We start from the raw sequence: 16,588 nt of genomic DNA on the forward strand, positions 1-16,588 counted from the left end.
AATCGAGTTATTTTATTATGAAGTAGCAATGGATTACAAACTTGTCAGGAATTATTTATTTGCTTTTTATGTTGTCAAAGTATATTAATACGTTAGTGTCAATTCGTCTACGATTTGGTCTTTAATAATAAAACTATCAACTGTAGTACGTCTTCGTTCGCTCTCCTAGAAACACAGACCACAGTTGAGCTGCGGTTACTAACTAAAAATAGAAAAAATAAAATGATATATTGTATGATTGTATTCCGCTAGTGTTATTTTATCGCTTATGAAAATGAAATGGGTTCTATAATAATATAATTTATAGCAAAATAATTATTTATTTTATTTTGGTGAGCCAATCGCACTAGAACAGCTGCAGGAATTCTACTAAAATTTAACTTAAAAGTTGGTGGTGTTATAGATTATTACAAAATGATTACTAAAAAAAGAAACCAATTTTCAAAATAATTACAATTGTCTTAAAAAACATTACATATCGCTTATGAGTAGTACTCATATGGTTTATGGTAGTTGGAATCCAACGCAACATCGCCAAAACAATTTCTAAGAAGTATTTTCGTAAGGCAGGCAATCCAATTTCCCACTCAATTTTTAATTCTTAATGTCTATGGAAAGCAGTATACGGGTATGTAAAATAATTATCAATTTCTAGATGTATGAAAAATCATCACTTGAGAACGTAGAGCTGTTTTATGTAACTATTTTTTCTAATGTTCATAATTGCCAGGAGAAGGTTTATATAATAGATTTTTTTGGGAAATCCGCGGGAATTATCGGATTGGTTTGTATTTTGATATGAAAATGTTGTGAAAAAAAATTGATACCTTCAGTCTGTTAGACGGTTCGGCTGTCATAAGTTTTCATGACATAAAAAAAAACGTGTTGGATGTTAATAGTTAGCCAACTTACTAACAAACTATACACAGCCTAAACCACTGGAGATAAAGATTTGTTATAAAATACATACTTAATACATATTTATTACTAAGCGCACTTCTGATCATCGTTTTCTTCATTAGTAAGCCCGTGCGAAGACAGGCCGAGTCGCAAGTTTTAAACAAATACAAATTAAAATCTTTCATACAAAGTTTAATCAAATTCCATTTAATCAATTCCTATTCTAGGTCATTTTAAATAATTCAAACGTTACTAAGAAAAGTCGCCATTAAAATTGCAAAAAAAATTAACAAAAAATATAAGCTAAAATAATAAGACTCGTTCAATGTTTTAAACTTTTGACTTCCTTTTTATTTTATTATAATAATTTCCGCTAGTCATAAAATCCGAGGAGCAATTATTTTGTTGCGTCCGACTGAAATGCCTGTGAAATTCTATGTATAGAAATTTTGAAAATCTTCACAATAATCAATTGTATAAATTTTAGTTATCAACTTGACTTTATTACAGATACTTTTGTTAGAAACGCGTGGCCACAATATAAATAAAAATAATAATAGAAGTGTACTTCTTTATAAGGAATTAATAAAATTCCTATTTACTCCTTCTCTCCAATTAAGCGTAAAGCTAAGGGCACAGGACGACAACAGCCCAAGAGACTAGGAAGGAACCTGTGACTTTGACATTGTCATCATGAGCCATTGCGCTATTGACGCTATAGATGCTTCAATATAACTGCATCAAATATTCAATATGAACGAAGACGCAAAAAAAATTAAATTTTAGTAGAAAATTTTAACTGTGGCTTAACCCTGCATTAAAAGTAATTTAATTAATAATCTTTTAGAATATCTTGTTGTCTAACCGATACAATCGAGAAGGAAGTTTTGTTAATTGGTTTATTTTGTTGCATAATTAATTTTATAAGTATTTAATTGCATTTGATTTAATTACCTATATATTCGTTTTGATTTGAAAAAGGACTATTTTACCAAGTTCTTACGAACTAGTCGTCTTGTGTGTTAATTGGTTAGTTTGTCGGTTTGGTAAAAAAATTGCCTTTTATTTTAAAATAATTTACGAATGAGCTGGAGACTTCTTCGTTGAAAATTAAAAAATAGCCCAAGAGCAAAGACAAAGAAATTCAAAATAATTATTTTAATACATAAATGTAATACTCTATTCTTTATAAAACGTGTTAATAATTACATACAGATTTTGTCCTAAAAAAACGATTGTGAATATTTAATACATAAGAAAATGCTTGTAAATGATGCAGAAATAGTTCAATAAATTACTAATAATTAGTTACAGAGCAAATATAATATGAACTCTTTTGTGATTTAAGAGAGTTCGAGTTTTTCGAACATCAACTGATCATATAGTGCTACGACTATAGTCATACCCCGTGAGGAAAATGCGCGCATAAGTCGACCACGACTAGACATACATAACTTTATTTCGAGTTACCATGAAGCCCTCTCGGCTTTAAATTATAATAAAAATAATTTTATTAAAAAATAAATAATATTAGAAAATAATATCTTACATAGACTAAAATAGCTTTGTTATTTGAAATCGGGAATATGTAGTAGAGCATATTTCCAGTTGACGATGAATCTCTTCAATTATTTAACATAATTTGTGGGCCCATTAATAAATACTCTGTAAGAATAAAACTCACTAGCAGTTCGCATTGCAACACATGGATTATAGCGATTGTGAAAAAGAGTGGGGCGCGTCATCGTGGATATGTATACACTTTTGACTATTTTATGCATTGCTTTCAGCCCCAGTTTTTTTGTCATCAACCTAACAGGTCAATTATACAATACAGCGATGTTGATAAATACAGCAATTTATTTGTAGTATAATTTCATTAGAAGAAATTTGAATGCCGGTTTTTACTCGTAAAGTGCAATACCGGCATTCAAAATTCCTTACTGGCTTAGATATTCTTAACCCTTTTAACTCAACGAGAAGTTTTTTCAAGAGTCGGTACAACAACATCCCAAGGACTTCGCAATTGCATCTTTTAAATCCTAATTTATTTTCGTACATGCATAGTCTTGGACTTTGTGCAATAGAAAAAAAAGATTCGAAGGGGAAAAATGCATAAAAGGCTTAGGTACACGGGACCTCCCAAACCCTAAAAGTAATCTCCATTCATTATAGTCTCGAAAAGGGTTCACGTTAAATTATTTGACGGGTTTACGGGCCTTTTCGATTTACGGCTTAATGTCTTTAAATCGTAATTTAAAAAAAAAATTGTGATCGAATTTCAAATTAAGTATTTATAAAAGATAAGTTATGAAATCGAAACATATAAAACCTTTTGAAGTTTTTTAAAATAAAACCCAAATAATTCAGGAGAATGATCGCGTGGTTTATAACCAAAGATTGTGGCATTGAACATGTAGAAGCAACATCTCTGATATTGCAATGCTCTGCGATTGGTCTAAGGCCAAACGGAATAATTCAACTGCATGGGAAATTTGAATAGTGATAGGTGGCTTTGATATTTATCCCTGAAGCCTTTACTCAGCTGTAATACATTACTTATAATATGTATTTATATAATTGTAGGTTTCCTTACGAAGTTTTTTTTCACTGCCGGGGACGAGATTAATTATAAACAGATATTAAGCGCATGAAACTTTAGGGCTCTTGTCCGGGTTTCAACCCGCAGTCATTCAACATTAATCGACTTTGGCTCAGCTCTCAATTGACCGAAATTATTTCTTAGTTACTATAAAATAACACTAGAAAGTTTTGTAAGAAGGAAATCGCTTTGTAATCACGATTTATCATCTACGCCGGAACGGAAGCATTATAATATCTACAACGTGCAAATTAAGTAAATGACTCTAGAGATCAAAAGTATTGGCCCGGTGTTTTTATCTGTATGAATAAAATTCAAATGACTACCTAAAAAAGGTTCTGATATTTGAAAAATGAAATAAGGTTAAATAAACGAGTATATACTTGACCTAAGTTAAAATTTTAAATAGAAGTTGATATAAATTTTATAAAAATAAATAAAAAGTTCCCCAAAGTTGTAGCGACATTGGCGACGTAAAGAATATTTCTTACAGCGCCAATGTACATGAGCGGTGGCGACCACTAACCTTCTGGTGGCCCATTTGTCCATCTGCTATATACCTATACCTATAACATAAATATATATAAAAGAAAAATAACGCGACTAGCTTGCAATCATCCGAAATTGTAAAATGCATCAAAATAATGGGTTTTTATTTATACTTTTTAGAACATTTAAATAAAACCTTGTTTGTATAAATGTTTTATTACTACTTATATTTTTTTTAATATTTTAAATTATCACTTGTTGTTAATGTCTATTATGTCCGTTGTACCTGTTGTTACACTGGCTCACTCGCCCTTCAAACCCAGAACACAGGAATACAAAGTATTGCTTTTTGGCAGTGGAATATCTGATGAGTGGCTAGCTTACCCAGACCGGCTTGTACGAAGCCCTGCCTCTAGAACACATGCTTTTAAATCTGTTCATTTTAATTTATATATCATTGTTGTATGGTCTCTTGTCTGCTAAATTACAACAATTTAGTTCTTCTATTGACTAATGCAACATAGGATTGACTAAATAGACGAGAAAATATATAATATGGTCGACAGTACTGGCCTGCGTTTTGTTCATATCGAATTCGTAGCTAAAACTTACATAAATACATCAATAACAAGAATTGTTACTAACATTGTATCAAATTCAAGATATATAAAAGACCTTTATGATAAATATTGTTTTTTTTTTCCTCATTTTCCTGTATTATTTCACGATATTGGCACTAAATACTATATAAGTATTTACTATGTAAAATATGAATGACGTTACATTTTCAGGGTTGGGGCCTTGCTTTGAATCAATGTTTTTGTCCTTTTTAATTGAATTATATCTTTGAATTTGTCTTTGAATTGATTCTAACCATATAGTTTTATAATATAATGTTTATCACACTTACTTTTATATAGATTTTTTTGAAAATAACATATTGCATAATATAAGGTAATAAATTATTTGGCTAATATATCAGACTCAAAAGCTGAATCACAACAGTGGAAGGTCAACATAACGGATACACATACTTGAAGATATTATATTTTGGAATTCTTAGAATTAACGACGCAATGAAACTTAGTAATTCTAAAAAGTATTACGTATTCGTGATTAATACGTACTTATGTATAATATGTACCTATACCTACCTAGTGTAGTTTGCCAACCTCCCGCGATTATTAAAAAAAACATATGGCATCTTAATCTTTTTGAATTTAGAATTCGAAAACAAAAGAATGTTTTCAGATTGGTCGAATACTTTTAATGTATCGTCTATTCAAAGGTAAATTAAAATGTCTAAGGAAAATTTGCGTGCGATAATTTTCTAGAACTTTCATAGGGATTATCGCGACTTAAGTGCTTTGAGGAGATCACTTCTGTGTTTAGTGATGCAGTACCATGTCTTAGGGCTGTACGACGCTGGTATGTAGAATCTCAACGTGGACTCTAGCCTCAGTGACAAATCATGTGAAAGTCGTCCTAAAACCGCCATGACGAGACAAAAAATCCTGCACGGAGAACTTGGCGTAAGAAAGTTGAACTCTCGTTGGATACCACAATTGCTTAGCGATGGCCAAAAAACAGCCCGCAAAACTCGCAAAACTCTGCGGCGATTCAACCGAGGAGAGTAAAGCATGTTTATGATATTGTTAGTGGTGACGAGTCTTGGATATATGCTTACGATCCAGATTCTAAGCACCAGTCAACTCTCTGGGTTTTTCAGGATGAGTCAAAACTGACCAAAGTAATACGCTCACGGAGCACTTAAAAAAAATGGTTGCCTCGTTTGTGGCAAAGGGGGTTCACGTCGCCACTATTGTACTAGAATATTGCAAGACGGTTACCGCTGACTGGTATACCATTGTTTGTTTGCCACAAGTCATCACCGAATTTCGAAAAAACAATAAAGACGTCGTATGATACTTAACCATGACAATGCAAGTTCGCACACCGCCCGCCAATCAAAGATGTTTTGGAGCAACCAAAATGTCGAAATTTTAGACCATCCGTCTAACAGCCCTGACTTAAGCCCTAACGTTTTTTTACGTTCCCCAAAATTAAGCAGTCTTCGTGGTCAACGTTTCAGCTCACCCGAAGAAGTTGTTCACGCATACAAATCGGCCATTATGACTACCCCCACTTCGGAGTGGAATAAATGTTCTAGAAACTGATTTATTGATTTATTTATTTATTTTAAATATCGCGGAGAATTCTTTGAAGAACAATACATGGTAATAATCTATTAGATTGTCTGTACTTATTTCAAACGACACAACTTAAGAGGCTCCTCGTATAGTGTTATTTGGCTTATTCTTGTGTAATTAGATGAACATTAAAAAAACTAATATAAAAGCTGTTCATGAACTAAAGTTTATTTTCATCTTTTTAATTATTATTATTTTTTTAATTATTTTAAAGTTTAAACACATAATCATACTAATTTATTTTCATTATTTAGTACAATCAAACCAAATAATAAAATTAATTTTTTATGTTCATGTTATTAAACAATAAATAATAATTATGTGATTTTAATTGTGAACCACTCACAGAGCAGTAATCAAAATATCGAAACCTGCAATTGGACAATTCTGTGCCAAATATTACAGCAGAAAATTCAAGTCAAAAACATCTTTTTTTTCAAATAGTTTCTTAGGAGCAACTTACAAGTGTAATTTTACAATTAAATTAAATTAAAAGCTATCAACAGAACCGTCAAGAAACTCATGAATTTGACAAGTTAATTAGTTGTTATTGTAACAAGCTCTTAATCATATGTAATCTTGTACACAATAAAAATCCATATTTATTATTATGTTTTTAAAATGAGCTTTATATTTCTCATTGGTTGATGTAAAATTATTTGAGAAATTTAATTAATTGAATAGAATAGAATCTGTATATACTGCGATGGATGGATATATGTATATACTGCGAGTGTTTATACAACGATTTTCACTTTTCTTCTCGAAACGTAAAGCTGTAAACTAGTTAAACGATATTATCTTCATCGTTTATGTACCTAACAGAACGCGATCTTGTATAGGAATTATTATTTATGATAAATAGATTGTTTTTAAATATTAACTCGATGTAACATCATATCGAATACAATACAAGGTTAATTGATGAGTTTTTAAGCAATTATTGGCAAACTACTTGGAAGCTCAGTTTTAACAGGAAAAAATATTTTTACTTTACTATGTTTATAACGAACCTTTTAGATGTGTTGGGTCCAATGTTCAATTTTACTTAGTGTTAGGGCTTTGTGTAAACTAGTCTGTATAGGTACCACCCACTCAACAAATATTCTGTATGGTATTATTGTCTTCTGGTTTGAAGGGTGAATGAGCCAGTGTCACTACAGGCACGAGGGACATAACATCTTAGTTCTCAAGGTTGGTGCGCATTGGCGAAGTAATGGATGGTTAATATTTCTAACAACGCCAATGTCTATGGGTGGTGGGACCACTTAACGTCAGGTGGCCCATTTGCCGGCCTGCCTACCTTTTACATAAAAAAATGTCCAGTATAAGATTCATGCTAATATCAATACGAAAGATTATCAGGCAGCATATATTACATACATATATAATTGTATTTAACTAACATGACTGTATTTTTAAATGTTGAAAAAGAGTAACTTCTATCGAGAAGAACCGGCAAGAAACTCAGTAGAACCTAAATTCCGAACCGGTGGTAGCTGCACTTGTTAAATGACGATTCAACAGTGCTTGTAAAAGCCTATTTAAATAAAGTATATTTTGATTTTGATTTTTTTGAATGAGATTTAAATCACTATTGGGTCTTATTATAAAAAGTTCAAGGTCAGTATAAAAGCACGTGGCATAATAATATCGATGGAAGCATCCCATATTAACGAAATTATACCATAACACGTAATAAAAAATTTTGAACGAGCACAAAAAACAATAGTTCGTTTATAACCCTAAGCAATTAAAGTATAAATAATTAAGTAGTACGAAATTCCAAAATTTCCGAATATACCAATTATACAAAAAAAATGGTATAAGTCACTATTCTGTGATAGTTTTTTTGTTATACCTATACCAATTTGCTAGACTTCAGTTTGTTTTACTAGACTGAGACTGAACTTCACACATATGTAGGTACATACGCTAAAAATCTCGCAGAACATAGGTGTACGCCATTAGTTCTTGCTTTATGCGATTTTACTGTTTGTTTTCAACTTCTTAAGATAAGATACCAACAGAATATATTAGTAATCATTATAATATATATCGAATACGCCGTATATTAATAGTAAGTGATTAATACCGTCATAAATCGTGTACCAAAGTAAAGATACAGAACCGGTCAGGTACCTTAATAACTGGTATGTCCATATTCACTGTGAATTTTATCATAAATAATGAATTCAGATTCTTTATGCACAATTTTAAACAGAAATGGGCAGCAATCAATCAACCAGAGCAACACATTTCCACCGTCACGAAGCAGGTAAAGCCATGGAGGACGTATCGGAAGAACAACACATCAATATTTCTAATAAAATGGTAATCATGAAACATTTCCTTTGGATATACATGTCATTTAATTTTATCTTGACTAATGAATAAAATCTTTTTACGCGACCGCACAAAATAGTAGTGTAATTTTGTAAGGGTTCGTGTATTTACAGGAGTTTCTTTATACCATCATAACTTTTGCATTCCTGAACAGATTTGGATATAACATCATCCAGAGCCCACTGTATATTAAAAAAAAAAAACAATATGGCGGCAAAATGGATCCGTTTTCAATATTATTATTTTTTTGTTGACTGGGCAGTCGTGTTTTATTTCTAATTATACCAAAATATTTATAAGTAATGGCCTAAACACAGAACATAGGCTCTATTAGATAAAAAACACTGCTAAATTAAATTATTATATTATTATTTGATTCGATTTGAGGAGAATATTTAATACTCAATCGTAAAGAATGTTCGGATAGATGAATCATAACTTAACCCTGATCAATCTCGTCTTCTCCTTCCCATCTGATATTGGCGAGATAATCGGGCACAGATTATCTACGAGAACTGAAACCTATAAATTAAAAAAAAAAACATAACTTAGCTAAAGCTTACTCACATTCCGTTTTACTCTACGTTTTTTACTTTTTTATGATTGCCATGAAGGTCAATTTTTTTTGACATTGTGTCAAAAGGGATCGTGTCAAAATACTTGGTAACATAATGTTAACAAGCTCATACGAATATTCATATTCCTCATAGTTGCACCTCTACCTAAATCTAGTTTCAATTATTCTAACTAGAATATTCTTTGTTTCACATAACATTTTGTTCTAATATGAAGGATGAGCTGAATGATGTGATGTTTGGAGCATTAGCATTGCTTTAATGTTTCATGTTTTGAATAAAAAAAGCTATTGTGTAAATAAATCATTTAGGAAAGATTTACAAGTTGCATAGTCTGTAGAAATTAGTTTAATCAAGCTATACGTACACATCTGTTGCAAAACAGCAAGATACGTGTCTTGTTGTTTTGCAATAAATATCTATATCCTTATAGTTATTTAATCTCATTTTAAAATAGTTTGTCGTTTTTTAAAACTCATCACAAGAAAAGTGTCGTCTCTTAATCTGAATGCTTTTTTTTCGTTCCAAATTATAGTTAGACATATTAACTGTACTTTTCTCGATTTTTGAAATCGCCTTTTGTAACCCCTTATCTTGATAACCACCCACTCGATAATTTTGTAATAAAATAAATCAAACTGCATGTTGTGGTTTGCCCAAAATGTATAATTTTGTTTATTTTGCTAGTCTTCCTTTAGGCTACGTAGATTTCGGATAAATTTAATTAGGAGTCGATATCATGATTTGTCCTTAATAATTCAACAAAAGAAATATCCATGAACAATAGGTACTTAACTTATAAGGAGTGACTGCCGCATACTACGTCCTTCTTTAAACACAAAATCGAATTCTATAAATATCTCGATATAACAAGTTCTGAAGGTGCTAAAATTAAAAAAACAAAATTGGACCTTTCAGTAATCTGCAAAATTACTTGCAAACATAAAGTTTAAAAAAAAAAAGAATAAACGTATAATTATTTTTTTAGATTAAAATCTTTTTTTTTTATTTGTAGATATTCAAATTAAATGATGACATAATGAGCCACGAACCTGTGATTTATAAAAGTTTAGGAATATTTAAAGACCATAAAACAAAACAAATGCGATGCTTGATCGTGGAGTGATTATATATTCACACTAACCACATCCGTGCGCTAATGAGCACGTTACAAGCAAATTCGAAACATCTCCCGTATGTTTCACGTTGTGAAAAAGACATACTAAAAACATAATTAAAACTCGTCTGACCTGATGTTATAATTGTCTGTGTATTGGTGACTATCAGCTGACATTATAAAAAGTAACCCTTGGATAAATAAAGAAAGACTACATATTTCATATACTGTTCATGATAAAATCCTTCTTTCTAGCATAGTACGGGAGCGATAAATCGTAGCGGTTTACAGATATATCGGGTAGTATAGGGTCGCAAACATAAGTGGACTTTGTTATCTGCCTCTCTCTCTCTCTTTCTCTTTCTTTTTTCCTTAGTCCGAATAGACGACGGCTTGTTATTTTGTTTACAACTTAATAAATTAATAAAAATTTTCGTTACAAAAAAAGAATCGTTTACAACAAATAAAATTAGCCACATCAAATACTTTTCTATATGTAATGTAATATCGTTCATATCCATCTAGCAACTTTCATTACACGAATTTAAACATAAGTTTTCACATATATATTTTTTATGTAGGTACTATATTCTTCTTGAATATTTTGATAACAGAGCATTCCAGCTGCGCTCAATTAGTGAAGCTTTGTTTAAGTTTGAATTAAGTACATAAATAAATGTTTATTCCAGACTCAAATAATAATATAATATTCCGCATATTCTAACTAGGTAAATAATACCATACTTTTCACCTGTTCCGGGTCAATCTACCTATTTCATAGACAAATCGAACTGTACTCATTTCCTATCTAATTATATATAAAATTTTATAAATAAATATTTTTTCTTCAAGGTTGAAAGGCTTGTGGAAGACGCTGCTATAACAAATGACACGGGCGCTGGTTCTTTGAACGCGAAAGGGGATTATAAGGAGAAGATATTCATTGAGAAGCTGAGGTGTATGGATGACAAGCACACTGAGAGATGCGGGTGAGTGAATAAATGAAACGTTTATTGATAACAAAGGTCATTATGATTTGTACTCTTACTTTTCCCCAATGTATTTTGCAAGTCTCATGACGCGAGCATCAGAGAGCGCTTTAAGATCGAAAAATTAGTTTCGCCTCTTTTCGGCAACAATTTTTAATATAACACTCTTGTGATTGTATATAAGCAATCGATAATCATAAATAGATCAATGGTGATCAATTCTGTACTTTATTGAATTGATTGAATGTAACAGAAACGTAAAAAAAATATCATATATCCAAATACATCAATAGTCTTTATACATCAACGACTTTTCGCGTCAATCGTAAACGTAAAGTGTAGCAATGAAAACACAGTAGCTTGCAAAAAAAGGAATAATTTACCCTTTTTTCAGTAAATTCGTTTCTATATTTGTAGGTCTATATTGCGAATGGCTTACTCGGTTTCGTTTAATTATAATTAATTAATTTTTTTTAATTTTTTGCTAATAATAGCAAAATGTACAAAAGACAGCTACTCTGAAATGTCATGTCAATCCAGTTAAACAACTTTTTTTTATTATAAAATTAAAACTTAGTACGACTATACACTACGGGTGAGCATTTCTTGCAGAACCAATGTTTTTGTTCGTCTACCTTCCAATTATAATTAAAAAATATATACATAATGTAATAAACACTAACACGTATGCGGCAAAATTCACAAAATAATAAGCGGTATGTGTTTAAAAAATAATTATTTCCTTATTCATATTGAATTGATGATTAAATAGCTGCCACATCATTTTTTTAAAGAATTTAATACAAGGTATTTTCCATATTGCTTAAACGACCAAGCAGGCTGATTAACGTTTTTTAGGGTAGCGTGCCTTATGAATTACGATACATTATAAATTTATATAAAATTAGAGAAAAATAAATAAAAAAACACTTCATCATTTTTATCACCTAATTCTTATGATGTTTTCCAAGTCATTAATATTAATATTGCTTTTTATATTTATTTGAGAGTAAGGATAATTCAACGCAAAAGAACAAATTGAGTTTATTTAAAACTAAATAAGTAACGTAAGCATCACATTATTTGTCATTCGATAAATTTTTGTAACTCTGCGGTCAAGGACACTGTACAGGTTGTGAGGAAACCTGCATGTGCGAAAAGAAATTCTGAGACATGTTTGTCATCACATCCGCGAACCCCAACGTAGTAGGTAACTAATTTTTAAATACATTATTTCCTTAAAATGAGATGAGGTCGATTCCAGTAATATGACCTGTAGGCCTGTAGGCCTGAACTTATGTTTCTTTTTTCTAAAAATCTATTAGGTAGCAAATTTCATTATCTTAGTTCTTATAATTGTATTTTCTCTACAAGTGAACATTGATTTTTTTGAGGAAAAAACGAGTAGGTACTCGAAAGATAAAATACCTGATGACTCATTTGACATACCACACCGCCTATCATGTGGATAAGTTGGCACAAAAGAAAATACCTAAGTATTTTAGCTTAAAACAAATATAGGGAACCACTAGTAATCCTCGTCCAAGATTGTAATTAACATTTCTTAAAGAAACAAAACATTCTTTATTAAATTACACTTTGTACGATGAAAATATAGTTACAAAATAAAAAAAATTAAAAAATTTGTAAGAATTAAGTGCTGATCTCGTCGTATGAACCCGGATCAAGATAGACATCGCCTAGCGATCTTTGTTTCGAAACTCATTGAGAATGGTCAATAATAAACGTTTTATTATTGCAATTTTGTTATTTGAATTTATTATTACACAACGTTAATAAATAGGTTTATTTACTTTATAAGGAAAAGGCATAGTTTTTGATCAGATTCTATTTTCGGCGATGAAGAAATAAATCAAGGATCAATAAATATTTAGGAGTTACGAAAAGGGTTTAATTGAATAATTTATTTGTGTTCGCCTAATCCATAATCACTATTTTGAGAAAAATAATATATGATTTTGCAAGTTTCGATCATTTTTACGAATCATGTTTCCAATTTTCAATTGATAGCACTGAGGCTCATCAGTACGTAATAAACAAAAATACTGCATATATAGATACTGAACTGTTTTATATTTGGTTATTTATTTAAATATACTTGTAGAGTCAAATCAAACCATAATAATATAAAGTTTTGCAATGTACGCAACACTTTAAAAGTTTAAGTAAGTAGGTATGTACTATTATCAAATTATGGGAATAGCCGGCGGTAGGTTCTACTTTATGTTCATACACTAGCAAAATTATGACTAAAATGGCAAATTATTCTTTGAAATAGATTTAAGCATCGACAGTTCAAAAGTTAAATTTACTATCTTACTGATCATCAGTTTAACTTATTGGTCCATCGTCGTCGACAATATACCTACTAGAGTTAGCACTAAATACTTAAAACTTTTATAATGAATAAATCGTTAATGACTAAAGCGTGTTTAAAAATGTGAAATATTGTCATCATTTTGTTTATATATAAAAATGGTATGTTTTAATCGTCCCTCGCTTTTCCTAGAAACGAAAAGAAACACCTGTGGCAGTTAAAACCTGTTGTCAACTATAATATTGAATAAAGCATTGTGTCGCCGAATATCTTATGATTTTTACATACAATTAAAATGTTATTCAGATAAAATTGTTATTATTGACTTGATATTAAATGACTGCTAATTTCGTGTAGGTATATAAAGATATGTATATAATTATGTATATCGTACTTTAAATTCAAAGCAGTTCAAAGTTTGGCTTTTTGAGTTTAACAAATGGGCAATATATACCTACGACATCCTCATATAAAATAATGCACAATATAGACAATAATCTTTTTAATCTTTTTCTTTTTTTATCTAACATAACTATTTAACTAATGCAATATTTTGAATATACTTATTTTAATAACTCTGTAACAATTATTTAAGGGGTAGGTTACTTACGTGTTTTTTTTTAATTCTTTTTGGGACTTGTTTATTCGATGAAATAAGAAAAATGTTAGTATTTTTTTTTTATTTGAATTTACATACTCATACGATTGCATAAAAGTAAAAATGTAGCCTAAGACCATTTATACCCATTATAACTTTTAAAGTTGGTCTCACGTGAAGAGAAGTTATCTTAATATTATGATAGAAATTATAAGTTAAAAACACAAAAAATAGGTATTTTAGTCCACATATATGTTTAGGAATATTACGACAGAAAATATAAAGTATTAACAACGTTACTATACTATAATAGAAAAATTAAGAATACGTGCACCATAAGGCTCAAACAAACAACTGAAATGTATTTTTAACACGCTTATATTAGCTTCGCTTGTAACTATGTATGGAAGAAAATCTTGGAATCTTAATTTGACTCACTTCCCGGTCTTCGATTAGGATGAAATTTTGCACATGCTCTGAGTTCTGATGACAATACATAAATAACAAAAGCAAACCCTTTCATTTAATACCCATATCATGGAGTGCATTTCAAATAGCCAATCCGCCATCTTAGATATCCGCCATGATGGAGACTATGACTATGACTATGTGAGATGTTTCTTAGCTGATCTATGACTAGCTAAGAAACGTCAGTACAAATCCAATATGGCGGCCTCCCCAATCCCCATTCCCCAAGATGGTGGACTGGCTGTTTGAAATCCACCCCCATGATATGGATATCAAATGAAAGGGTCTGCTGTCAGAAATACGAAAAAAGTCACGTAACTTAAATCCAACATGGCAGATATCCAAGATGGCGGATTGGCTATTTGAAATGCACCCCCATGATATGAGTATTAAATGAAAGGGTTTGCTTTTGTAATTTTTAGTGCGTGCTAAAGGCGTGTTTTTTAGTTTTTTAAACTATTATTATTAGTATTAACAATAATATATTCGTTAGTATTGCCACAAATCATTGTCATTTTGTTAGATGCATTCGATTTTGTGGGCTTATACTTGGCCCATAGGTGAAGAAAAATATGGAAACAGATAAAATATTTAGGTAAGCACTACTGATTGATTTTAGTATGGTACAGCAAACTGCAATATTAAAATATTTAAATAATATTAATATATTCTCAATGAATTAATTTTCTAATTCGAGTCCAAGAATAAACATAATATTACTAGAATTAATTTATTTACGTTAGACGTCTGCAATTCGGTCACCTAACTTTTATTCATATTAGTTTAAAAAAAAAATTACGACCTAACGCATGTTTTACTTTAACGCTGGACATAAAATTATACAAACAATATCGCTTAGGAAATGATGTGATGCTTGCCGCCAGCCTGGACTCTGCATTGTATATTTCTCGTAATTTATATCGGTAGGTACCTATAAAATGTCAATTGTATATTGTTTTAAATGGCTATATTATAATTATTATAGTTTAACGGTGGAAGAATTAAACGCCTTGGTGACGCGTTTAGAAATGCGAACACCTCACATATCGAATGAAGACCCAATCTGCGAAGATTTGAAGGATAAAATCATTGATTGCTATGACATGACAGGTCCCTCAGATATTGTTAAATGCTGGAATATCGTAGGTAAGTTGTATGAGCAAAGAATATTTTGATTGAAGCTAACTAGCATTGTTTCCTTTGTTCGATTTAATTTACTGAATCTAAAAACTACTACGTATTTTGTTCGAATATTTTTACCGAACATCACATTTATTTTCTTGAGGATCGTCGGAATTTAATCCCACCTTGGGACCCTGTAACTGTATGAGGTAGACCTACTAGAGTCTCGAGACAGTCGTTACTTGTTTTGAAGTCATGTATGCACCTATGGCTCAAGTACTTTTTGAATGACATAAGATTAATTTCCCTTATCTTAATGTTTACATATTATTATAGATAATCTATAAGTGGTTAACTATCGTCAGGGGCTTTTACTCAGTGCGTGCAAGATGCCAGCTCGAAGAGGCTCGAGGCGCGGACGGCGCGAGAGGCGCGCGCGACGGCGCAGCGCACCCGGCGCGTGGCGCGCGCGCGTGCACACCTCGCCACGCACGACGACCTTACCGACGACTGACATATCGTCATCTCAATGTTGCAAATAACTGCTATCGAATCACCGGATGGAAATAGAGACATTTATTGGACCGTGTGGTGCAGAAATGTACCAACCTACAGAATAAAAAATTGAAAGTTATGAAATAAAAATGTTATGATATGTCTTTAAAATAATATCCACAAACAACTATTTCTGCACAACACGATTCAATCATAAAATATAAATCATAATAAAGCAGGTGCCATAAGTCTAATTACATCGTAGATACATATATGATTTATTTCCACTGTTATAACGTATGAAGTATTCTTAAGAACTAACACAATAGGCTACGTACT

The 16,588-nt window shown here is 31.1% G+C and overlaps 1 protein-coding gene across 1 annotated transcript; it reads left to right on the plus strand.

The window, feature by feature from the left end:
• The first annotated feature begins 8,411 nt into the window (after positions 1-8,411).
• LOC113393567 (uncharacterized) lies at positions 8,412-16,451 on the plus strand. Its single transcript, XM_026630530.2, has 4 exons — positions 8,412-8,535; positions 11,092-11,228; positions 15,618-15,778; positions 16,120-16,451. Exons 1-4 carry the CDS (start codon positions 8,428-8,430, stop codon positions 16,266-16,268), a joined length of 555 nt encoding a protein of 184 aa, XP_026486315.2. The 5' UTR covers positions 8,412-8,427; the 3' UTR covers positions 16,269-16,451.
• Positions 16,452-16,588: the final 137 nt, after the last annotated feature.

This window comes from Vanessa tameamea, chromosome 6, assembly GCF_037043105.1.
Source record: "Vanessa tameamea isolate UH-Manoa-2023 chromosome 6, ilVanTame1 primary haplotype, whole genome shotgun sequence".
NCBI classification, from domain to species: domain Eukaryota; kingdom Metazoa; phylum Arthropoda; class Insecta; order Lepidoptera; family Nymphalidae; genus Vanessa; species Vanessa tameamea.